At 37.3% G+C, this 27189-nt stretch overlaps 1 protein-coding gene across 22 annotated transcripts in view; it reads left to right on the top strand.

Moving 5' to 3' along the window:
* Magi2 (membrane associated guanylate kinase, WW and PDZ domain containing 2) overlaps positions 1–27189 on the top strand; it is a 1483910-nt gene that overhangs the window by 450215 nt on the left and 1006506 nt on the right. For all 22 annotated transcript variants that reach the window (NM_053621.2, XM_063285370.1, XM_063285374.1 and 19 more), the window contains exon 2: positions 12635–12751. In NM_053621.2, the coding sequence (NP_446073.2) occupies positions 12635–12751 (117 nt within the window). The remainder of the gene's footprint in view (positions 1–12634; positions 12752–27189) is intronic.

Raw genomic sequence — 27189 nt, 5'->3', positions numbered from 1 at the left:
TATATAGCAAAAATGGCCATCTTGCTGAAAGCAATCTATAGATTCAATGCAATCCACATCAATCTTAACTCTTCACAGAGTTTGAAAGAGAAATTTGCAAATTCATTTGGAATGAGAAAAAACACAGGATAGCAAAAACTGTTCTTAATAAAATATCCTCCAGGAGAATCACCATCCTTGACCTCAAGCTGTATTCAAAGCAATTTTATTTTTTTTTTATTAACTTGAGTATTTCTTATATACATTTCGAGTGTTATTCCCTTTCCCGGTATCCGGGCAAACATCCCCCTCCCTCCTCCCCTTCCTTATGGGTGTTCCCCTCCCGACCCTCCCCCCATTGCCGCCCTCCCCCCACCAGTCTAGTTCACTGGGGGTTCAGTCTTAGCAGGACCCAGGGCTTCCCCTTCCACTGGTGATCTTACTAGGATATTCATTGCTACCTATGAAGTCAGAGTCCAGGGTCAGTCCATGTATAGTCTTTAGGTAGTGGCTTAGTCCCTGGAAGCTCTGGTTGCTTGGCATTGTTGTACATATGGGGTCTCGAGCCCCTTCAAGCTCTTCCAGTTCTTTCTCTGATTCCTTCAACGGGGGTTCTATTCTCAGCTCAGTGGTTTGCTGCTGGTATTCGCCTCTGTATTTGCTGTATTCTGGCTGTGTCTCTCAGGAGCGATCTACATCCGGCTCCTATCGGTCTGCATTTCTTTGCTTCATCCATCTTGTCTAATTGGGTGGTTGTATATGTATGAGCCACATGTGGGGCAGGCTCTGAATGGGTGTTCCTTCAGTCTCTGTTTTAATCTTTGCCTCTCTCTTCCCTGCCAAGGGTGTTCTTGTTCCCCTTTTAAAGAAGGAGTGAAGCATTCACATTTTGATCATCCGTCTTGAGTTTCATTTGTTCTAGGCATCTAGGGTAATTCAAGCATTTGGGCTAATAGCCACTTATCAATGAGTGCATACCATGTATGTCTTTCTGTGATTGGGTTAGCTCACTCAGGATGATGTTTTCCAGTTCCAACCATTTGCCTACGAATTTCATAAAGTCATTGTTTTTGATAGCTGAGTAATATTCCATTGTGTAGATGTACCACATTTTCTGTATCCATTCCTCTCTTGAAGGGCATCTGGGTTCTTTCCAGCTTCTGGCTATTATAAATAAGGCTGCAATGTACATAGTGGAGCACGTGTCTTTTTTATATGTTGGGGCATCTTTTGGGTATATGCCCAAGAGAGGTATAACTGGATCCTCAGGCAGTTCAATGTCCAATTTTCTGAGGATCCTCCAGACTGATTTCCAGAATGGTTGTACCAGTTTGCAATCCCACCAACAATGGAGGAGTGTTCCTCTTTCTCCACATCCTCACCAGCATCTGTTGTCCCCTGAGTTTTTGATCTTAGCCATTCTCACTGGTGTGAGGTGAAATCTCAGGGTTGTTTTGATTTGCATTTCCCTTATGACTAAAGATGTTGAACATTTCTTTAGGTGTTTCTCAGCCATTCGGCATTCCTCAGCTGTGAATTCTTTGTTTAGCTCTGAACCCCATTTTTTAATAGGGTTATTTGTTTCCCTGCGGTCTAACTTCTTGAGTTCTTTGTATAATTTGGATATAAGGCCTCTATCTGTTGTAGGATTGGTAAAGATCTTTTCCCAATCTGTTGGTTGCCGTTTTGTCCTAACCACAGTGTCCTTTGCCTTACAGAAGCTTATTCAAAGCAATTCTGATAAAAAAAAACTGTATGGTACAGAGACAGAGTGTTAGATCTGTGTAATATAATTGAAGACCCAGAAATTAACTCACACACCTATGACCACTTGATCTTTGATAAAGGAGCTAAAACCATCTAAGGAAAAAAGACAGCATTTTCAACAAATGGTCCTAGTTCACCTGGAGGTCAGCATGTAGAAAAATACAAACTGACACATTCTTATAACCTTGCACACAGCTCAAGTCCAAGTGGATCAAGGACCTCCACATCAAACCAGATACACTCAAACTAATAGAAGAGGAAGTACGGAAGAACATCAAACACGTGGGCACAGGGGTTATTTTCCTGAACAAAACACTAATGGCTTATGCTTTAAGATTAAGAAACAACAAAGGGGACCTCATAAAATTACAAATCTTCCGTAAGGCAAAGGACACTGTCATTAGGACAAAACGGCAACCAACAGATTGAGAAAAGATCTTTAACGATCCTACATCTGATAGCGGGCTAATATCCAAAATATACAAAGAACTCAAGAAGTTATACTCCAGAGAGTCAAATATCCCCATTAAAAATGGCATGCAGAGCTGAACAAAGAATTCTCAACTGAGGAATATTGAATGGCCACGAAGCACCTAAAGAAATGTTCAACATTCTTAGTCATCAGGGAAATGCAAATCAAAACAACCCTGAGATTCTACCTTACATGAGTCAGAACGGCTAACATTAAAAACTCAAGTAACAGCAGATGCTGGAAAGGATGTGGAGAAAGAGAAACACTCCTCCATTATTAGTGGGATTGCAAGCTTGTACAACCACTGTTGAAATCAGTCTGGCAGTTTTTCAGAAAATTGGACATAGCACTATCTGAGGACCCACTTATACCACTCCTGGACATATAGCAAAAAATGCTCCAACATATAGCAGGACACATGTTCCACTATGTTCATAGCAGACTTATTTATAATAGCCAGAAGCTGAAAGAACCCAGATGCCCTTCAACAGAGGAATGGATACAGAAAATGTGGTACATCTACACAATGGAACATTACTCAGCTAGTAAAAACAATGACTTCATGAAATACTTAAGCAAATGGATGGAACTAGAAAATAACATCCTGAATGAGGTACCTCAATCATAAAAAAAAAAACACTTAAGGTATATGCTCACTGATAATTGGATATTAGCCCAAAAGCTTGGAATACCCAAAATAAAATTTAGAGACCACATGAAGCTTAAGAAGAAAGACAAAAATGTGGGTGCTTCAGTACTTCTATGAAGGGGGAACAAAATAGTCACAGGAGGAAATAAGCAGACAAAGTGTTGAGCAGAGACTGAAGAAAAGGCTGTTCAAAGACTGACCTCCTGGGGATCCATTCCACATACAGTCATCAAACCCAGTCACTATTGCTGATGCCAAGAAGTGATTGCTGACAGGAGGCTTGATATGGATGTCTCCTGAGAGGCTCTGCTAGAGCCTGACAAATACAGAGGTGGATGCTCTCAGCCAACTATTGGACTGATAATGGTATCCCCAATGGAGGAGTTAGAGAAAGAACTGGGGTAACTTAGGGTATTGGCAACACCATAGGAAGAACAACAATATCAACCACCAGACAGCCCAGAGCTCCCAGGGACTAAACCACCAACCAAAGAGTACAGGTGGATCAACCCATGGCTCCAGCTGCATATGTAGCAAAGGATGGACCTTGCAGTCATCAATGGGAGGAGCAACCCTTGGTCTCATGAAGGCTTGATGCTCTAATATAGGGGAATGCCAGGCCAGGGAGCCAGGAGGGAGTGGGTGAGTGGGTGTGTGGATGTGTTGGTGAGTGTGTAGGGGAGCACCCTCATGGAAGCAGGGGCTGGGGGGACAGGAAAGGGGATAAAATTTGAAATGCAAAGAAAATATCCAGGACAAGACAAGACAGACAAGTGTAAGATGATTTTACATTGCAATATGTATAGGGATTTCATGGTTACTATCAAATAGAGGAGAAATCTAGAAATCGTGTTAGCTCTAAACAATAAAGAGAACACTAGCATATTTATTTTTCTTTTATTAAAAATGGATTTTTCCTCACATACTATATTGTGATTACTGTTTCTCCTCTTTCTACTCTTCCCAGTTCCTCTTTTCACCCCCTTCCATTCAAGTCTACTCTCTTTATTTCTCTCTTTAGAAAACAGATTTCTATGGGATAAGAATAGAATAGGATAGAAAAGAAATTGACACATAGAAATTGGGCAAAACAATTAAACAGAATGAAAAAAGGCAAAGAAAAGGCACAGGAATCACAGACCCATGTGTGTTCATACTCATTAATTCTATAAAAACAGCAAAAAAAAAAGGCCATAATACAAACACCAAGGATCTGGTGCAGACTGTGCTGTCCCTGTCTGGCTACTCAGTCTTTTAGGAGTTCATAAGAACTTTTATCATGTTGATTTGGAGGCCCTTGTGTTCCTGGTGTCCTCCATGCCCTCTGATTCTTATATCCTTCTGCCTCTGCTTCCATGAGGGTTTGCTGAGTTCTGAGGAGGGATTGGATGGGGATATCCCATTTATGGATGGCTGTCAAAGGTCTTTCTTTTGTGAACTTCTAGCTGTATGTCTCTGTATTTGGTCCCATATGCTACAAGAGGAAGCTTTTCTTTCTTTCTTTCTTTCTTTCTCTTTGTTTCTTTCTTTGTTTCTTTGTTTCTTTGTCTCTTTCTCTCTCTTTCTTTCTTTCTTTCTTTCTTTCTTTCTTTCTTTCTTTCTCTCTTCCTCTCTTTCTTTCTCTCTTTCTCCATTCCTCCCTCCCCCTCTCTTTCTTAATTACTTTTTTTTACAGTCAATGATGACCCCCACTCCTGGTCTGCCCTCCCACAGTTCCTCGTCCCACTCCTCCTCTACTCCGCTTCCAAGAGGATGTTTCCCTCAGGCATTCCCACTCCCTGGGACCTCAAGTCTCTCCAGGGTGAGGTGTACCTTTTCCTACTGAGGCCAGACCACATAGTACTCTGCTGTATATGTGTTGGGGGCCTCATTCCAGCTCCTGTATGTTGCTGGGTTGGTGACTCAGTGTCTGAAGATCTCAGAGGTACAGGTCAATTGAAACTGCTGATGTTCCTATGGGGTAGCCCTCCTCCTCCTCAGCTTCTTCCAGCCTTTCCCTAATTCAACCACTGGGTTCACTGACTTAAGTCCATTGGTTGAGTGTAAGTATCTGTATCTGTCTCAATCACCTGCTTGTTGAACCTCTCAGAGCACAGCCATACTAGGCTCCTGTCTGTAAGCACCCACAGCATCAGTAATAGTGTCAGGCTTTGGAACCTCCCCTGAGATGGGCCAGTTTCTCTCAAATCTTCTCCATTTTTGTTCGTGCAGTTCTCTTAGACAGAAACGATTCTGGGTCAAAATTTTTGTCCGTGGGATGGCAACTCCATTCCTCCACTTGATACCTTGCCTTTCTACTGGAGGTGGACTCTGCAAGCTCCCTCTTGCCACTGTTGGGCATTTCATCTAAGGTCTCTCCCTTTGAGTTCTGAGACTCTCTCAAATCCCAGGTCTCTGGTACTTTCTAGAGGTTGCTCCCACCTCCCACCTCTGAGGTGGAATGAATATTTCAATTCATTCTGCTGGCCCTCACAGCTTCTTTCCTATTCCCTGCCCCTATACATGATCATGTTCTCCTTTTCCCCTCCTCTACCCCTCTTCCACCCAAATCACTCCCCTCCCTCTGCTTCCTGTGATTGCTTTCTCCTCCCTGCCAAATAGGATTGAAGTATCCTCATTTGGGCCCTTCTCCTTGTTAACCTTGAGTTCTGTGAATGATATCCTAGATATTTGTATTGGCTGGTTTTGTGTGTCAACTTGACATAAGTTGGAATTGTCACAGAGAAAGGAGCCTCAGTTGAGGAAATGCCTCCATGAGATTCAGCCGTGAGGCATTTCTTCAATTTTTGATCAAGGGGAGGGAGAGCCCACCCCATGGTGGGTCATATCATCCCTGGGCTGGTGGTCCTAGGTTCTATAAGAAAGAATGCTGAGCTAGGCAGGGGAAGCAAGCCAATAAGTCACATCTCTCTGTGGCCTCTGCATGAGGCCCTGCTTTCTGATCTGCTTGAGTTGCAGTCCTCAGTTCCTCAGCAACATGGAGGTGTGAGCTGAATAAACACTTTCCTTCCCAACTTGCTTCTTGGTCATGATGTTTGTGTAGGAGTAGAAACTCTAAGACAGTATTATGTAGTTTTTGGCTAATATCCACTTATTAGTGAGTAAATTCCATGCAGGACTTTGTATCTGAGTTACCACACTCAGGATGATGTTTTCTAGTTCCATCCATTTGCCTGCAAAACTCAGGATGCTCTCATTGTTAGCCACATTTTCTTCAGTTGAGGGACATCTGGGTTGTTTCCAACTTTTGGCTATCACAGGTAAGGTCACTATGAACATAGTAGAGCATTGCTCCTGTGCTATGGTGGGGGATCTTTTGGGTATATGCCCAAGAGTGGTAATGCTGGGTCCTCAGGTAGATCTGTTTCCAGTTTACTAAGGAACCTCCAGATTGATTTCCAGAGTGGTCATACCAGTTGCCAATCTCATCAGAAATGGAGGAGTGTTCCTCTTTCTCCCCAGCATCTGTTGCCACCTCAGTTTTTTATCTTAGCCATCCTTATTGGTATAAGGTGGAATCTTAGGGTCATTTTGACTTGCATTTCACTGATCATTAAGGACTTTGAATATTTCTTTAAGTGCTTCCTTGCCATTCGAGATACCTTTGTTGTGAATTCTCCATCTAGCTCAATATGCCATCTTTGATAGAATTGTTTGTCTTTGTGGAGGTTAGCTTCTTGGATTCTTTATATATTTTAGATATTAGCCCGCTTTCAGATGTGGAATTATTGAAGTTATTTTTTCCCAATCTGTAGGTTGATGATTTGTCCTATCGACTATGGTTTTTTTTTCTTGCCTTAGAGAAGCTTTTCAGTTTTGTGAGTTCCCATTTATCAACTCTTGATCTTAGAGCCTGAGCCATTGGAGTTCTGTTTAGGGAATCCCCCACACAGTCCTCACATCCTGACCCTGGAGCCAATGAATTCGAGACTCTTCTCCACTTTCTCTTCTACTAGATTCACTGTATCCAGTTATATGTTGAGGATCTTGATTCACTGGGACTTGAGCTTTGTGCAAGGTGACAAATATGAATCTATTTTCATTTTTCCTACATGCTGACTGCCAGTTAGACCAATCCATTTGTTGAAGATGCTTTCTTTTTTCCATTATATAGTTTTGGATTCCTTGTCAAAAATCAAGTGTCCAAAGCTGTGTGGTTTGTTTCTGGGTCTTCAATTCTATTCTCTTGATTAACCTGTCTGTCTTTGTGCCAATACCATGTAGTTTTTTAATTAAAATATAAACAAACTTAGTTGCCTGTTTCAGCATCCTATAGGATTGAAAAAAATAAAAATAAAACTGGGGCAAAGTGTAACATAGTCACTTATCCTGAAGCAAGTAATGAATAGAAACAGAATAAGTCACACTGTGGTTCTCACTGTCTACCCCCGCATCCCATGTCCACCACTACCATTCTGATGAATGAACTGGTCTCAAATTATGTTATAGTTATTCATAAGGCATGTGTCCTTCTAGAATTAGCTTTCTCTGAGAAGAGATAAAAATGAGTCAATAGTCATGTCATAAATAAAGGACTCTGGCACCCAGTACCTTATACAAAACACTACATGTGCATTTCTATCTCAAATTTGAGAAGAGTGTCTGGGTTCAATCATAGAAGTGGGTGTGACACGTGTCCTTTAGGACTGTGTCAAGTGTCCAACCATCACATCCAAGCAGCATCTTGCTTTCCTTCTTAATCTGGTTGTTCAAATATTCAAAAGGACAAAGCACTCTCCTGAGAAACACAAAACGCTTTACTCTTAGGCGCGAAGTTTCAGTGACTAGCATTTTGAGTTTTATCCGTAGATAGCCCTTGTGTTTCACCTTCTTACGGTTCATTCATTTTCGACCACATCTTTGACCTAAAACTACTAACACTCAGGGACAGCATCACTTTCGTCATTTGCAGTAGAAAGACTTTCATTCATTCTTTCCTTGGCATTCTTAAGTTACACTTTGATGTTAAATCCAAAGCTTCCTTAGGGTTCTGTTGAGAATGGACTCTACTGCTTTAGAATACAAAGATGTGGCTTTACAGAGTTTGAAAGAGGGGCTTACACTCTCCATGTGCCTTAGACACAGCCCTGCCTTTGTACTCACTAAAAGTAGGAATCTTGTTGATATTTAAATGTTTAACATTTTATGTTGAGAAAACAAGTGTTCCTGTATAATATTCATGTTTTTTACAAAACATATTAAGAACTAGTGAATGCTAAACCATGCAAAAAGGCAGTGAACTTCACAGTGCTCTGCTTGGCATGCGTCTTGCTCCTAAAGGCTAGGTATCACCAGCAAGTGATAGAACACAGGTTCTACAAACACTAACAAGGAATCCCAAAATGATCGTGGTGGCAAGTAAGATGGGTAATTTGCTTGTTTGATAAAAGTCACTATCACATTAGCGTTGTAGAGTGTTGAGTGTTAGCTTGCTTTAAATTACTAATTTTTAAGGACTGATGGGTGTTTGACTCACAGTGCTGCAAAAGATAAATTGAATACTTAAAAAAAAACTGGAAGAAGGTCACCTTGAGGCTTAGGCTTTGCTTTTCAGATCAGGTGTTATTCTGATTTTAACTCTCATTTGAAATTTCCAATCAATGAAAGTTACTACATAAGTGTATATGTTCTACATACACAGACCACTTGTAAATGTACTTACCAAGTGAGATTATATATTATATACCTATATAATTATATAATGTATCTATATAATATATATGCATGTAAATACTCTCAAGCATGTCAGTCATAAAAGAGTTTACATGTCATTACTTCTAAAATGCTTACCTTTTTCATATAACCAGGAATCTTATTTTATGTAGTCAATCATAATACTTTCAGCTGTTTAATAAAGGCATCAAACATCCAGCTGTTTCAAACTTCTACCCTAGACTTTAGCATGCGGGCTTCTTGCTTGTGTTTGGTCAGGACACAGGTATTGTGTCTCGGATGTCATGTCAAGTACATGGGATAGAAAACGTCCTCATTTCACGTGATTTCATTGGCCAGAATGAGGGCAGCTAGAAAGGTGATGCTCTGGACTGAGGAACTGTTTTAGATCTGGCATGCACATCCTGTGACTGAGCATGTTTAGATCCAAAACTAAATAAAAATTATTCTGATGATAATTAATAGGAGAAAGGAAATTGAGAGGCTAAACTGTCTTAGCTTGCCACAGTACAAACACTGAAAAGGTAAAATGTCTGTAGCTAAAAGATGCTCTGGTAAATTGTAAAGGAAAATAAAGGCTAAAGAAAGCATGGAACAAAATAAAATACGCCCAAATAAATAAGATCATTTATAGTTCCGTAATTCATAGCAAGTCATTTAATTTGTGAAGGAAATTTCACACTTATTCTTAAAAGCTTCTTCAAGTTCTTCTGTGGACTAAAAACACAACTAGTCACTAAAACGAGTTGCTAAACATTTGGTAATTATTTTCTAAGGGGTATTAATTTCCAAAATGGTAAATGGTACTCTATATTTGCAGTAGAAGAAATGGCATAAACTAGTAATATATTTTTCAGGGGCAAAATGATTCTAGACAACAAAATGTGAGTTTCATATTATATTAAGGGAATGACTCTGGCTTATGTTTATGAGCAGACTAGAGTTGGTGTTATATAGCTGGCATTTTCTTGGGCTGCCAGAAAGCATTTTATCACTTGTCATGTCCCACATATGAAGCAGAAAGACGGAGAGAGAGAAGAGAGGGTTCAGTTAAGGAAAGACCTATAGACTGAGAATTAGGCAGAAACAACAGCCAAGAACAGCGACAGACACAATGCTTGCTCAGTAGCTGTGATGAGTTATCAGAGGCGAACCATGAAGATTAAACATCTGCCGATGGGAGGATGACAGGTACAAGGCAGGAAAGGAGCATCTCACAATTCCTAAATAACCACTTCATGACTGACAGTGAGTTTAAGACGATGGACACAGCATATTTGATAATCATGATGGTTAGCGTGGGTCAACCTGAAACAAACCAGGCACTTTGGAAAAGGGAACCTCAACTGAAGAAACTCCTTTATGCGAGCGTCTGTGTGTGAGCATGTAGGACAGTTGCTATATTATTAACTGATGCTGAGGGCCAACCTAATGTGAGCATTACCAGCCCTAGCTCGATAGTCATGGGCTGTATGAGAAAAGCTGCTAAGCAAGCCAGAGAAGAACTCCAGGACTTGCTATTGTCCCTTGGTCTTTGTTTCTGTCCCCACTCTCATATTCTTACCTTGGCTTCCCTGAGACAGGAGCATGGGAGCTGAAAGTGCAAGTGTCACCTTTCTTCCCCAAGTTGTTTTGGTCATAATGTTTATCTCAGAACAGAAAACTAACCAGGATAAAAATGTCAATAGCAGGTCTTTGTTGGCTTTGACATTTGTTCAACATTGGCTGAAAGAACGGTTTTGAATTTAGAAAATTATATGGATATTGACTCTGAATGAAATGTTTGTGTGCACCCAACAAGTAAGGTCTCCTTTATTTTCCATTATTGCATTGACTTGCCTAGATCAATAGATTAAGAGGCCGCATCCTCAAATATAAAAGAAATCTTATTTGGGAATATGAATTTTGATTATTGAATCAGTTAAAATGCTTTTCTGTGGAATGTTACTTTGAGTAGACCCACAGACAGGAAGCAACTAAAGTGACACATTTTGAAATCTTCAGAGATTTTACAATGAATGTAAACAAACACTCTAAAAAGTTTTGTGAGGAAAATGTCTGGGTTACATAACTGGACCCCTACATCATGCTATTTCATGTGACAAAACTGGTACACATATTTGTGAAATCTAAGGCACTAAAGGATTGGTAGAAAAAATGTTTGGAGTCTACTGTAGTTTCCCATTACCTTTAACTGTAATTTTCTGCATCATATAATATCCAGGGCTCTTTAAAGAACAAAACTAATAGAGTGAATATATATCACTTTATATATAATATACATTATTTATTTATACACACACACACATATATACAAAATATATGTAGCCTTGATTAGGGTTTCTATTGCTGCAACAAAACACCATACCAAAAAGCAAGTTGAGGAAGAATGGGTTTATACAGCTTACATTTCCACATTGCTGTTCATCACCAAAGGAAGTCAGGACAGAAACTCAAGCAAGGCAGACACTTGGAGGCAGAAACTGATGCAGAGGCCATGGAGGGGTGCTGTCTACTGCCTTGCTCCCTATGGTTTTCTCAGCCTGCTTTCTTATAGAACCCAAACCTATCAGCTCAAGGATGCCACCACCCACCATGAGCTGGGTCCTGTCCCACTGATCACTAATGATAAAATACCTTGCAGCCTGATCTCATTTCTTCAACTGAGGCTCTGCCAAGTTGACAGGACTATCGTGAAACTAGTACAATGATGGCTGTCTCCCAACAGGAAATTTTAAAAGCCTGTATTTACTCAGTCCAGAAGACTGGATTTGTCATCTGGTTTTTAGTATATCTCTGAATCCCAAGAAGAAGCCTTTAATATCAGTGAAGCAAGTCAATAGTTTCTGCCTTCCATGTCCTTTTTATATGTTGCTATCAGAAGGTGCATCCTGTTGAGGGCTGGTCTTCCTCTCATCCTCAATGGTGTGCCCCAGCCACTGGTGTTTTACCTAATTATGGGTATAGTCAAGTTGACAACTGAGAACAGCCATCACACTTCCCTTGCCTTAGTGTTATCACTTGAACAGAAGAATGTGGTATTCTTGTGTACATCCTGTAGGCATTTTGTTCTTTAAAAACCCCTTTATTTAATATTTGTACAGATGTGTTTGTGTGCCTGCATGAATTCATGTGAACCACATGTGTGATGGGACATGTGAAGGTAGTTGTAGGCTGCCATGTTGGCGCTAAGGACCAAACCTGGGTCCTTTATGAGAGCAGTGCCCTCCTCAGCTGACTCCAGAGCTCCCAGTATTTTGCTTTTGAATTTTCCCCTTTCAATTCAAAACTAGAAAGCATCTTAAGATAAATATTCATAATTTAATAAAGTCATCATTAACTTAAACTCAATATTCAATAGATCTGCATCATTGGTTTTTTAAAGCCATAGCCCCTTTTTTCATTAAACTAAAATAACAAACATATTTAAATTATTTGTTGGCAAAAGAAGAAAAGTGGTTCAAACTTTACTAGTACCACTGCCCATATGTTACATAACAGAGAAATCACTTTGATTTATTTCATGGAGGGAAGAAAATCATCAATATTTATGCACTCATTTTTCTTGTAACTTTTTATCTCACTTTATTTCCATAGTAACCTTAAATAACCTAAAAATTTCAAGCTCAGGCGATTTTATGCTGAGTAAAATAAGAGTGCAACAAAAAAGTAAATATTATATCATCCCCTTTACACGTGATTTCTGGAGCAATCAGATTTACTGAAGCAGAATGAGAATGGTGATTACCAGGGTTTGAGGGAAAAAGCAATGGAAATGAAGAAATAAATAGCCTTTTAGGTCAGAATGAGATACATTTTAGATAATTCAGTGCTAGTTCAGTAGTGACCAATATCCTACCATAATAAAAACTACAATCAAAATGAAAAATAAAGATACATACAAATTACAAATTACTAGTTATATACCTAGAAGACATATTTACTTGTTATCATAGTAATAAATGCTTTAGGCATCAAAGTAGTGGTTTGAAATTATTTATCTTTTCTATAATTCATTAATGTATTAAAAACAAATCAAGTTGTATCCTTATTATATTTTCCAAATATTTCATGAAGAAACTTTATTATTTTAGGAGGAATTGTTGATAAGGATCTTCGTCACTACCTCAACTTAAGATTTCAGAAGGGTTCTGTTGACCACGAACTACAGCAAATCATCCGTGACAACCTCTACCTCCGCACAGTGCCATGTAAGTACCATAGCAATGCTCTTTCCTTTCTATATAAGCAGATACATGTTCAGCTATATACTTACTATTCAACTGAAAAATTCTGTCAGATAGATGATGTATGGATAATTGGAGTTGGACTCAGATTTGAAATATGAACTACAAAAGCAAATGCTTATAAATATAGTTTTTTTGTGTATGATAGGATCATCAGAAATTTATTATTTTAAGCTATAAGTATATCTTGGTTACACTATTCACATTAATATTGATAATATTGATTCTAGGCCAGACTTTCATTAATCCTTAAATTGTGACTGAGGTAAAACTCCACACCAGGAGGCAAGAGACTACAAATTCCTTGATTAAAACCATTATGAATGGAATCTATGGTAGACTTTGCAACAAGAAGTCCCCAAGCTTAAAAAAAAGGAAGGTAGAGAGAGAGGGAGAGAGAGAGAGAGAGAGAGAGAGAGAGAGAGAGAGAGAGAAATTATACTATGAAACACAAATGTAACATATTCTATTACTCTCTCCAGAGTGATGGTGATATATACTGGATTACACCTTTATGTGCAACCTCTAGAAATTCCTTTAAAAAAGAAGAGTGGGTAAACTGAAATAATTTACAAAACAACTTCTGAGTTCCTCTTCCTGTTTTTTGATTAGGACAAATGAATTCTGACTCAAATCCTAGACACTCTATGTACACCAAAATCTTTCTTCAAAAGAGATGTTTTGACAGCTAAAAGCTATCTATGTTGTCAAGAAATTCTGATCTGTTGGTGTTGTGGGTTTTGATTTTTGCTTAGTTATGTCCTAAAGATGGATAAACTCAAAACTGAGCTTTGAAGCCCTTAAAATTTGAAAAAACCTTGATTAGAAAAAATTAAACAAATAAGACAAAATGATTCCATCTGGTTGAATCACCAGCACTTTTGAGAGTGATATAAATGAAAGCTTATATTAAAACGCACAACGATGTGAAGGTAGACCAGAAACCCCTGAGTTTTTAATCAGCATATACTTGGCGATGGGTGGGGTCTTGTCATTGTCAGTCAGATTTGAATAATCATCAAAATAATGTCATAATATATTTATCATCCAATACTAAGTAAAAACACTTGCTAATTGACACATGTTGGTCAAAGTGATTCCTATTCTGTGTGTGTTTATAAGTGAGTAGACTCTGCACTCTTGCTTTGAAACTTCACGCTGAGAAAAGACCACTTCTAAACTTGAGTTTGACATTCGAGTGATGGGCAGAAGATGGATTAAAGTGACTGGACTGCTTATAAGGTAACGGGTGGACGCACTCTCAAGGCCTTGATGCTGTCAGTGCATCGAAGTGAATTTATCTTTTGTGACAAGAAAGAAGGAAGACCTGAAATACTAAAGAAAGAGGACAGGCGCTTTGTTGTGTTAAATGTGAAGGAAATAAATAAGACGCTGACCTCAGGAATACATGTAGTCCTTGCTAAGACAGTGGCATAAATAAGAAACTGCCAATTAAATATGATGATAATGGGAGGAATTTTGCATTAGCTAATTAACTTTTTACAGCATCTTTCTTTAGAGTACTAAGGAGAAACTAGGAAGGAGAAATAAATATAAGGGTAAAATAGCAGGATTTATGAGTAAAGCTAAAGAACTTCAAGATGTGATTCTAGTTCAAGGTCATGAATTCAATTAGAGAAGCTTGAGTAATATCTGTAAGGAGATAATTAGAAACTCAAGAGAGCTCTATATTATCAGGAAACAATCACTCTTTGATTTTGCAGCCACCACTCCTAATAGCCAGTTCAAATAATACCATGTGTTAACAGTGCTTTTAATTTGGCATAATAGTGAAAAAGCATCTGATATGAAGATGATTCTGGTTTGTACTATTAAAAATGGCTTTCACACTGAGGATCAAGCCCTGGACAGTCTGTCTCCTTCACTCATTAAGTCTTTTAATGAAGTACTCAGATGTTTTCAAAAAGTATGCCATAAAATGGATCAGTAGTGTGGAAAATCCTTCCATTGCTTAGAAACGTGCAAGTGTATATACGTTGACATCCGTTGGCATTCATTATTGAATCTCATTTTGTATACATTCTCCTGGATCAATGTAGTCTCATTATTTCAATGAACCTACTACAGTAAAAGGAAAACATACTGCTAAGAAGCATATCATTGCTCCTATACATACATACATACATACATATATACATACATACATACATACATACATACATTAAATGTGAATATTGGCACCTCTTGTTTAACAAAGCAGTGGCACTAGAAATTGATTATTAATAAGTACATAGATGCAAGAGCATTATCAGTTTGATCATGTAACATAAGTTAGTATTTTTTCTTGACAAAAATAATTACAGTAACTTTGCTTACTCAATGGATTGCCCCAACAACTACAACTAGAAGAAAAAGGAGAGTCAAATCCTAAAGCTAACCTTAGTGCTCAGTATGTGTGTAAGAGCCCTCGTGCTATGTGTCCACACAACCCCATCTCACTCAGGCACACACTTTTCCTCAAATCCAGTTGTAAACACCTGAGCTCTCTATATCCATCTTAAGTAAGTCTGTCTCAGGATATGGCCACGTTCTGAGCTAATGAAGGGAAGAAGGGGGATAAATCTAAGTCTCTACTGGGTTTTACCTATAAATAATATAACCCCCCCCCTTAGTTTGTTTGCAAAATCAAGGGTTGCTTGTATTTAGTCTTTTGATTTAGTTTTTCCAGGCATGATTGTTTTCATATAGTCTGTGGGGCACAGACAGCTGTAAGCATCATCTCTGATGCCATCAATTTAGTATTTGTTCAAATCTAGTCACAAAGGAAAGGTCTGCATCAACTGATTCTATATTTCGTGTGGAGCCTAAAACCGTCTCACATTTTTACACGTGAAAGACCTTCTTTAAATGCTCCTTGTTGCTAAGAATACAACTAATAGAGGAAAGTATAAGTGTTTAAGGGACCCTGCGTACTAAAAAGTGAAAGTATGTTCCTGTTAAATGGAGACTATAATCAAATCTTTCCCATATTAAGATTCTATGTGATTGAACTGAAGTAGAAATGAGTGAATGGTGATGAGATAACTCAGCTGTACCATAGACTATGATAAAAAGTAACCAGGAAAGATGTATGCAGATAAAGGATGTCAGAGTTTAGAAAATCCATTAAATCAAATTCCAATTACCCTGGTGGTGTACAAAATGTGACGTGAGGCAGACTTACTTAAGATGTATGTAGAGAGCTCAGGTGTTTACACCTAGATCTGAGGAAAAGTGTGTGCTTGAGTGAGTCGGGGTTGCATGGACACATAACTAAGCTAGCATCATTTGTTTAAAAGGTAGACAGAGTTATTCTATCACAGCGTCTTAAAAGTACAGTTATGACAGTAATTATTATCCCTGAAACAGCATAGATTCAAAAGCATATGTGGAAGTTAGAGAACTAAGTACTCAAAATGTTCAATTCATTTCTCGATGTATAGAGAAAATAGAGTTTATTTGGTTTTAATATTCTACTGAGCATAATATTATATATGTTTAATTTTGAGACTAATCAAGCAACTGGTTAATTTCACTGTGCTTCTTAAAGAAGATAAAAACAATCACTCTAATTTATTGATAATGCTCCTGTCCTTCTCCTCTCTGTGTTTATTAAAGACAGATAATGTTTGATAGAAGCACGAGCACAGACATTCCTTAACCTTTTCCCTAACAGACCACATGATGGGGATCATTGTTTCACTGACCAATGTTAAAGCTTCAAAATAAACTGGAAGATATTTGAGGCTATGTCTCTCTCTCCCTTTCTCTCCCTCTCTCTCCCTCTCTCTCCCTCTTTCTCTCCCTCTCAAGATAACAATAATGTTGAGATGGTATTAATGGGAAGTATTCTAAACTTATTTGAAGTGTGAAATATTAATATATACTAAGTAAAAAATGAATAAAGATACAGTAAAAACTATTACATAAAACCAAATATGATTAAATATATAGACCTAAGATATAAAGGAAATAACTTTTGTGGAAGATCTGGCCAAGGCATAAATCACAGTAATGTTTCCACATATTAAGTTTAAGTTTGCAAAGCTAGGCCAAACTAAGAAGAATTGTCAAGGATATAATCGTAAGAGTTTAGTGCACATTTTGATGTTTTGATGCTTATGACAAATTGCCTTCCACAGAGCAAATACCAGCTATATAAAAGTTATGAAAAATGATCTGTTAAGAAAAATCATCAACACACCAAAATTACAGTTATACAATGAAGCAGCACCGCCTTGGCAGACTGTGAGCTCATATATGATGACAGTGGAAAAGGGCTGTTAGGGTATGACTGGCCAGCCATGAAGCATGGGAGCTGTGAGACAAAATTAGAGATATCTGCTGTACTGAATGAAGCAGAATTTCTTGTAAAACAAGCCATATTTTTTACTTTAATTTCCTTTTTACACTTTTAAACTTTAAATTTGTATAAGTGTCTTCTTCAAACACACCTGGAAAGTATGGTGATTAATAATAATAATAATAAAATGATGATGATGATGATGATGATGATAAGCTACTGGTTATAGTTCCTGCTATTTTACTAACAATTTAAGAGTTATTTGTACATCATAAATTAGCATTGCACAAATATATGTTCCTGACTAAGGTGATACTTTCTGTAAGTTGGAATTTGACATACTTCTAGTCTTCATTGTAAAGATACATTTTTTAATATATAAAGTCAGAGGGAGAGAGAGAGCAACCTAAAAATTAGATTACCAAGCAGACAAGACCACTGCTTCTTAGGGGAAGGAATTCCATTTACTTGAAAATGATCAAGAATAGGACAACAGTGTCAGCATATCTTTCAATAGTTGGGCCTGACCATCATGGTAAGTTGAGCAACTCCTAGACATAAAACCATAGGGGAGGGATCATCCAATTCCATTGAATTTCAATCCACCTGCACTTAACTAATGTTTATTATAAAACTTCTTCAACTTTATTCTTATTTTCTCAAATAAGACTCATACATTTAGAAAATCTGATGTGAAGTTGCTTTTAGGGTGTGAATCATATTCCTTCACGATTATTTCAGATAAACTTGCCAGTTTTGTGTTCTTTGAAAAATAAATTTGATTTTTTAAAAATAAACTAATTATATTTGGCACTAAATGTTAAAAATTGAACATTATTACTGAATAAATGTGGCTATTAGCATCTGAAGCCAAAGGGAAAGAAATCTAGAAACAAACACAAGTAGATCTCTTGAGAAATTTCTATTTTTGTCTTAGAGGTTTTAGTGATAAAGGCAGATCCAAAGGGTTCTGAGCAGTAGCAAGTGCTGACAAGCATTCATTCATTCTCCTTACTGAGATGGGCACCTGTCTGACGTATTACTTTAAACATATATTATGATTGTACAAAAGATGGATTAGACTGAATCTCTTTTTCTGAGTATATAAAGACTTAGTCATAGGTCAGATACATAAACATACTTGTGTGACACTTCCTGAGGATCTGTGAACAGACATCCAAATATAACAACCTAAATGCATAATTCCATTCAAACCCTTAGTGAACAAATGAGTTTATTGGAGTTACATACAGGATCCCAACTTATTCAAGGACAGCGGTGTCACTGGTGTGGACAATGACTGGCTTACGTTGAAGTTGGATTCCTGCTGCTAGACCAACTAGACCAATGGGATACTCTCTCCTTCCCAGTAATTATCACTGCTTATATAATATTAGGCAGAGGAGTATAAATCTCATGTACTTCAGTTACTTCCTGAACCTTATAAATTGCACTTAGTTTCTGAATCTAATGAGTCTCTTTTCTGCCACCATAAGAGGATATAACCTTATTAAACAATCCCTTAAATATTTTCTTCTATTCATTGAACAAAACAAATATGTCTTCTTGGTTCAAGTATAATGCATTGGTTTGGTTGGGGGCATATATTCTCTGTGTGAGAAATTAATAATTAAATTAAATCCTTAACTTGATTATTAGGTTCAATTTCTGTCCTGGAATATGAAGCCAAAGAAAATGTATAAGTGATTACATTGAGTTATCCACTTAACACCACAAAGCTTCAATGTGAAAATAGAATATCCAGCATAGAAGCAAAACAAAAACACTAAGAGTACAATTTCACTGATGCTTAACATTCCATCTGCCCTGTCTGCGTTCATTTCTTCTCCCTCTCTGTGATGTGACATTTTCGTGTGTTTCCCTTTACATCTTTACTCATTATAAGAGAAAGAGAGACTCCTCCAGAACCTGTAAGACATTGACACAGTTGGTAGGTAGAAATATAACATTGGCCTTCAAATATCCCCAGCCACTGCTCTAAGAATAAGGGGATATGGATGTTCAGTGCAGTTTGTACTCTCCTAGAAAGCCGATCATCGCTTTGAATAAAAATAGCCTTCCTTCTGAGGAGCCAAGAACATACACACCTTGAATGTTTCAATCTCGTAACCCCGTGTGCTGGAATGTAAGGTCAACATGTCTCATACTTTTTGTTAAATTAAGACAATATTAAGACAAATCACACCGAACCAGATTTCAGTCTCGTTGAATTGAAACCAAGCTATGGGGTGATTATGTAAGTAGCTGAAAGAAAACAGTAGACGGAGAAGACTTGAAAACTGTGGACTGTAACAGGGCCGTCAGAATCTCCTTCAAACATGCCTGAATAAAATGGTGAATAAGAAAGGGCTACTGGTTACAGGTACTGCTATTCTACTAACAAGTACTGTAGTCAAGAGTTATCAGTACACAGCAAGTTAGCAGGTGGATAGCAAGGAGCAGTAAACCTTGCCTCTACTTATTTCTTATCATGGAACTATGAGTAAACCTCACATCAGAACCAGGGCCATCAACTGTAGAGGTTCTGCTACTTGCTACCCAGAGGACCTTGACAAAGGCCTTTGTGTCTTTGTGCCTGGCAGAAAGGAAGTGATGGACTGAAATGAAATGAAATGTTTCCTCTTGTTCCATCTAAAATTATGTAGCCTTTTGATTCTGCTGGCTTTCTTTATCATTATTCAAATCAGTTTTTCCAATTGACTAAATTATTCTGAGGATGGGATGCCCTTGATATCAAGTAGGTGTAAACAGCTTATGGCAGTTGAAGGTCTATCAAATGCAGCACACACATCACGGAGAAATAAAGAGTAAGGTTTAAATTAAGTGAAATTCCAGATAGAAACCAGCGATGCGTGTACTTTCAAATTTTTCTATGAATGTCAAGTTAAAGATACCATCATAACTCTGATGTTCCTTGAAATTTACCTTCCACTATTCATGAAACTGAAATTTGGGTCAGTCCCAGTAAATGGATAAGAAAATAAGCATAATGAGAAATACAAAGGTATTTTAAATTGCTTACCTCTTTTGAATGTGTGATGAACTGAAATGTGACATAAAGATCTCTGAACCATGAGGTATACTGTTATGAAAATGTGATTGCTCTACTTGTGATGTTTAACATGAAATATAATGACTTCTAATGTTGAACTTTCATAAATGTCACTTATGTGACTGAATGCCTGTGCTTGGAAAGAGCTAATAGGAGACTAAATCAATGCTTACTTAGTGAAGTCAAAACGTTACAGTGCAAATGAAGAATTTAGGAGAGTCTGTAGGTTTTCTCACATGGGATAATTAAAAGTTAAGCCTAAGGTAGGATTGACGATTCAATTAAAAACTTCACAAGAGTCCTAACTTTTTAGGCAAATCAGAATGGAGAACTGGAGTGCTTCCTGGTTCCAATTCAGGCATAAAATCACCTTCTCAGTTTACCTACGAAAAGATGAGCTTTCAGAGAAGTTGCTCTATATATGAATAAGTCACCAGATATCTGCATGAGTTCCATGGGAGTGGGGGTAGCTATGTGTGCTGCTTCCCACATTAGTGATAACTCTTCCTCTAAAGACAAGACAGAAGAAGAACACAAATAAAATCTGTGTACTCTTGTCTTTTCCCAGTTTTAGGAGAAATACAATTGCTCCCATCTAATTGGCTGACAGTGATGACAAACTATGCATTTAATTAAGGGGCTTGCATAGCTGTGGAAATTGTAGAATTCATGACCTGAATCCAATGCAAATCAGTTTTTTCTATCTTGACACGACCCTAGTAATAGACCATTTACTAAACAAGCTCTAAATTGTTTCCTCTTTGTAATGTTATTGCCAGAAACATTAAAGTATAAGATATTTATAAGGAAAGAAGCATTTCTATTGATATGTGTTACATTTCTATATTGATATAGGAAGGAGTAAACATATAAAGGTATATTTATTATCTAAAAGCATTTTTAATTTTATAAACTTCACTTATAAAAATCTTAGCTTTATTAAAATCTAGTACTTTAAATTCTTGCATAAAATTATAATAATGTAAAACTTTATCAATAGGTATGAAGGTTGCTAGTTAATCACATCAGGATTTCATAAAGTGTGTTTCTTTTGTTGATCATGTTAGGAGTGGTAGAAGTTGAAAAGAAGGAAAATAATTAACATAAAAAACAGCTGTGTACAAGTATTTTGTGCAGTTTTATTTAGCAAAATCCACTGCCCTTACTTTTCCAACTAGCAAACTTATTCCTGGAGAGCTAATGAACCCTTCTCTAAATCACATAGTCAGTAAGCACATGAGAAGTAACTCAATCTTATATACCAAGTGCCATATATTTGGTGTACCACATTACATCTTCACTCATTATAGACCTGATTTCTCTAATGGTTGAAACAAATTCTGAAAGGCTCTACAACACAAAACACTGATGGGATACCTATCAATACTGATTACTATTTCCATAAAAGCTGTAAATTATAATGTGAACAAGAAGTACACTCTTCAGGAATTACATATTGCACATGTTTCAATGGCTTCTCTTCAGTGACCTTAGCAATATTTTTCATTTTAAGGCTACATCAAGCTGAATAAGTATTTTTCAACAGTGGTATGACTCTTCTCATTCTTGTTTAAAGGACAGTAAAGCAGAAACAACAGGGACATTTCCACAGAGTCCCTGAAATGGCTCTTCTTTGGTAGAAAAGGTTCACTCTGCATGTTAGTGTGGCTGACTACCTTTGCACAGACTCAGCTGCCCCCTATGGATTAGTATCAGACCTAACTAATCCCCTAGCTCTCTTTGGCCATAGTCCCATAAGGATCAAATTACTCATTCCTTCATTAGAAGCACATATCCCATTAACTCATTTTTCCTCTTTGTTCCTAATTCTGGCTTAAAAGTTTCAGTTTCATGTGCACAATGAAAAATCCAGTGTCCAATAAGCACTGAGAAGTCAGTGAGTCTGGAGGTAAACTTAACCTTTCATTCTTTTTATTATCTCCATTTATTCCATAAGCAAACCAGAATAAATAATGTGTCAATTAGAGCAATTTTAACCCAGCAATATGGCTGCTCTGACAAGGCATCATGTCCAAAGATGTTCTAGGTCTACATGATTTGGCCAGAATTCAGGTATGCTCTGGATTACAGTATGATTTGACTGGAATAGTACATATCTTTAACCCTTGACAATGAAGGTAAGATTAATTTGTAGAAAGAAGCAGCCATGTTTCAAATTTACATCTAATTGAGAGGGAGACAATGTGATAGATAGATCAGAGAAAGATTTGACAGAATGAGTTGGAGGTGGCATTAGCATATGCTTTCAGGAGGAAAAAGAGGCTACTTAAGAGCAGTGAGAGAGAAAAACAGTGGTGGTGTGGTGTGTATGTGGCAGCTTTTCCAAGACGATGTTACAAAGACTGGTGGCAGAGAAAACAAGCTAGACACAGGTAAAGACAGAATGAATGAGCCGGAGAACGAGAAGGAGCCAGAAGATTAGAGCATAGTCCCAAAGTTAGTGTGAGGCCAAGCAGAGCATTTCAACCAGAAGACAAGAGAAGCCAGATTGAATCAGTTGGCTTGAAAAATAGATTTATGGAGATTAGACTCTTCCAGGCTTGGCCTAGAGATAGATAGAACAGGGAAAGAAACACTACGGTCTCAGTTCAAGCCATGTATTGGCACAGCTTGGGTATGGCTTTCATCTCATTCCATCATCTGAGAAAATAAAAGCATCATTTACAGTGTCACACAAGGTAAAGACTAAGAACGAAAACAATGCATGGCATCTTAATGAGGAAGAGTATTAGGGAATTAATTGTTCAGAAAATTACTATACTAACAAGAGAATATGGAGACTAGAGATTATCATTCTTTAAGAGTGCTAACCATAGTACACAGCTGCCAAGAAAGATTAACCTCTACTAACAAAACAATTGCCTCTGAGGCCTGCAGCTAAGGCCCAGAAACCTGAGTTGGAGACTGACATATTACCAGTGTGGCTGCAATTACTTCCAGTGCCTCTTAACTATTAACAACTGGAATAGACTCTTATGTTCCTGGTGAAAATATTACGTATCTGATAGCTTCTGTTCTGAACTAAAATATGAGCTTTAAATGTGTTTCTTCTTAACAGATTCGTAGACATACGGTGACAGTGATGTATCTTAATTTTATTATACCATGGAAAACTAATTTTTACATTCCCTGTTTTAGAACTCTATAGTTAAATTCTTATAGCATGAATAATTGTCAGGCACAGAGTCTTTGTTTAGGGTTTTCAATTTCCTGTCTATGCTGCGCCTCCCGATGATTATATTGTCCTTTCTAGTTATAGGCTTTTGGAGAAATGAATTTGGTCCTTAGAAAGTGAGAATATTTAAGCAGTATCAATGCATTCTGGAATCGTCCTGCTCTACTTATAAAAGGAGACATTTTTAATTTGCGTTGGAGTCTTTGTTCATTTTTATTCACAACTTTATTATTTAAAAATATGAATGTGACACTAACAAAACTTAGTTCATAATTATATTCCTCACATGAGAAATCAATTGACAAAAATGCTTTTGCAACATCATTTAAATCTGGAGCAAGAAAGGGAATCTTAATTAAAGTTGAAGAGTTGAATATATTATTTAAAGTACTACAGAAAATTAATTATGTTTGGAAGGGAATAAGATGCTTTTAGCACTGAGTGGAACAATATCTGTGATGAGAGGCCAATCTTGGGACTTTACTATGTGTCCCAGAATAATTTTTGTGTCTCAAAGTTCATTAGTGAGTTATGCTATATGTCTTTGGGAAGACTTATTTAAAGACAAGTAAAACATGGCTACATACATTTGAAAACCTGTATTTAAGTCAGCACATTGATACAATAGTAATCTAGGGAAAAAACACCTACTAAGACTACTGCCTTAGTAGAAACAAATAAAAAATGCAATTTCCCTTATCTCCCAGGCTTGGTGTTATTCTCTTTATGAATATGGTAATCCTCATAAAAACATATCTTCCAGATTCATCAGTTGTAAAATTGTGGTTGTTATTTTAAATTGTCATTAATGTACTTAATAGCTTGTTAAATTTATAGAGATTAAAGCATATAAACTTTTATATATTATAATTATTTTTATTTAGTTCTGCTAGCACTGAGAGCAACTAAGAGCATGTGACTGTCTGGGTATTGGGGATGTGAATGAAAATCTTACAGTCTCTAGGGTTTATTCAAATCTTCGTAAGCTAGCTTTCGTTATTCTAATTTTAGAGCTGAGCGAATAGAATATTTACAATAAAGGAAGATAAAATATTTAACATCTATCATAGTTGAGGCTGATAACTGCCCTCACAACTTAGGGAATGATTATTAAAACAATCAGAGTTACTTTATGTTTGCTTAACGATAATGACTAGACTGCTATACTTAATTGAGATATAAAGCAATAAAAATGGAGTATGTTGGGTTTAATTGTGCCACAGGAATACCATTTATAAACTTGTGTCAATTCTTCTATAATATATCTGTGCTCAAGACATCTTAAAATTTGCAACCTGAAGATACAGATTTTTAAGTTTACAATAAATCTGAAGCCATCACAATCTCTGAACAAATCGCTCAGAGTAGGAAAAGTGTTTCCATGGCTTCCTCAGTGGGAATTTGGTAGAAAATACAACCCAAGGTCATTCTTAATAGATGTGTTTATTGGCTCGTCCCTGCATGTTTCCAAAAAGCCTGAAGCTATATTGAGTTTGCAACTATTTAGCCAAGGAATATTCTTAAAATGAAGAAGGTCAGGTTGTATTTGTGGCCACAGATCATATAACTTAGAGTTGACTTATTCAGAGTTCACACAGTATTACTCTTGTATAACATTTCTAGTCATATCTTTTAATATTTTTCAATAGACCCAACTCTGTGGGCACAGGTACAGATATATGTACATAATTTTCAGTCATTTACAGCATTAACCTATAAGTATAAACAACATATTAATATGTGCATATATGTGACTGTCTCCATAAAAATATAAGATAATAGGACATTGAACAATTGTGAAAATGGATGATCTATATTCATGTTACAGACTGAAGCTTAAACTCTGCTAAAATCACAGACAGAAGAGAAAAACAGAACAGATATTTTTAAACCCAGAGTGAGTTTTCTAAACATATTCCTTCCCCTATCTGAAGTAATAGGTTTATTTATTTTGTTTTTCACAATTTTATTATCAATTGGAGAGTTTCGAGTTTTATTCAACATTTGATCCTATTCACTCCCCAATTCTTCCCAGATATGCCCCATTCCCTTCTACCCAACTTTTCATCCTATTTTTTAAAACAGTTTAAAACCAATTTGTGTTCCCCAAATATTCTTGGATGTCTGATCTTCCTCTAGACTATAATCCACTCACCAGTAGATCAACTCTTATTAAAGAAAAACAATTCTTTCCTTACCAGCTAACATTTGCCAATAACTCCATACCTAAGGGTGGGATTCCACATTCATCTCCCTTCATGCTGAGATTTAGTCTGACTTGGGCGTGCCTAGATTTCATGCGTGTGGTCATAACGATTGAGAGTTTGTGTCCTGAAGACATTGCTTCCTTGTAGTCATCTGTTGCTCTGGCTCTTATACCCTTTCTGCCCCACCTTTTGCGATGATCCCTGAAGGACTGTGCATGGTACAGTCACTCATTTCCTTCTTGGGCAGTTTTCTTTGTTAATGACCATCTACTGCAATAGAAACTTCTCAGATAAACTGGGATGGATTGATCTATCTGTATGACAAGCATTTAGGAAGTGGATTAACACTATGTTTATGTAGCAGCACAGCAATAATAGGTTCTCCCCTAAAGTCTTTGGCATATTTAGTCACAGGTTCATGGTCTGATAATGGTCCGATATATTAGCTTCATCTTGTGAAACTTAAATCGATCAGAACACAGTTGATTATCACCATGATGTGTGTAGCCCTATTCTACCATTGTGCATGCCTCACCAGGCCAGTCACTGTTGAGGTGTGAAGAAGTCACAGCAGGAGTGATGAATGCTCCCCCCCCTTGCAGTTTCCATTGTACATTCTAGCACTATGGAAGCTAGCGAGCAGGGCTGAAGCTTGCTTTCTTCATGTGACTCAAGCATATCTTCAGCAAACAGGTCTCACTGTCAAGTTCTAGAGAGTGAGTGAAAGCTATGATTGCTGTAGCCTTTAATGCTTGGGGGCCTATTATTTTCAGTATACCTCCTTTCACTTTATCTCTCTGTGATTTCTGTGCATTTCTATTATTGGGCATAAATCCCATAAAACAGAAGTTCAAATTTAGTTCATTTTTGTCGTTGTTTTAAAAATAGCACTATAAAAGCTACAGACACCACTCCAAACTACCTTAGCCTGAAGGCAAGGTTTAAATCAACTCTGCAAAGCAAGTTTAGATGAATAAGTGATAAGTCCCTAAAAACATTCTACTTGAGACCTGGTGAGTATTCCTAGAAGCTAGCCAATGACCTGAGACCAAAGATAGAGTTCATATGCCCCAGGGAAATGGGTAGTAACTTAAAACAAACAGACAGACTGACAGACAAATAAATGATGGTGCATGACTTTCAAAGTGGTCAGATTCTGAGCATGCCATTTTATACTTTGCAGCATATTTAATCTTGTGTAAGAGAAGGATGACTACGTAACAGAATAGGGGAAGCTGTTTAGATTGAAAACAGAGTGAGCTTGCAAAAACAAGTTCAACCACATTATTGCACCATCAGACAAGTATAAGTCAAAACCTCACTGAGGACTCATTCTATTCCACCTAGAGAATCTGTCATTAAAAAAACAGTTAAGAGCACATGCAGGGAAGGACTTGGAGAAAACAGACTCTTACAATGCTGGTGGGAACATTAACTAGTTAGCCTCTTTGGAGGTCAGTACAGAAATTCCTCCTAAGCCAAAAATTAAATCAACAAGACTGAGGCCTACCATGACTAGGTATTTTATTTAAAGGACTAGATGTTGACATGTTAGAAATAAATGTGTATCATCAATGTTTACTGTAGTCCTATTCACTCTTATGAAATCTTAGGACCAATGTA

The sequence above is a fragment of the Rattus norvegicus genome, chromosome 4, assembly GCF_036323735.1.
Source record: "Rattus norvegicus strain BN/NHsdMcwi chromosome 4, GRCr8, whole genome shotgun sequence".
Lineage (NCBI taxonomy): Eukaryota > Metazoa > Chordata > Mammalia > Rodentia > Muridae > Rattus > Rattus norvegicus.
The sequence above is the reverse complement of the archived record's forward strand: the minus strand, read 5'-3'. Positions and strand labels throughout refer to the sequence as shown.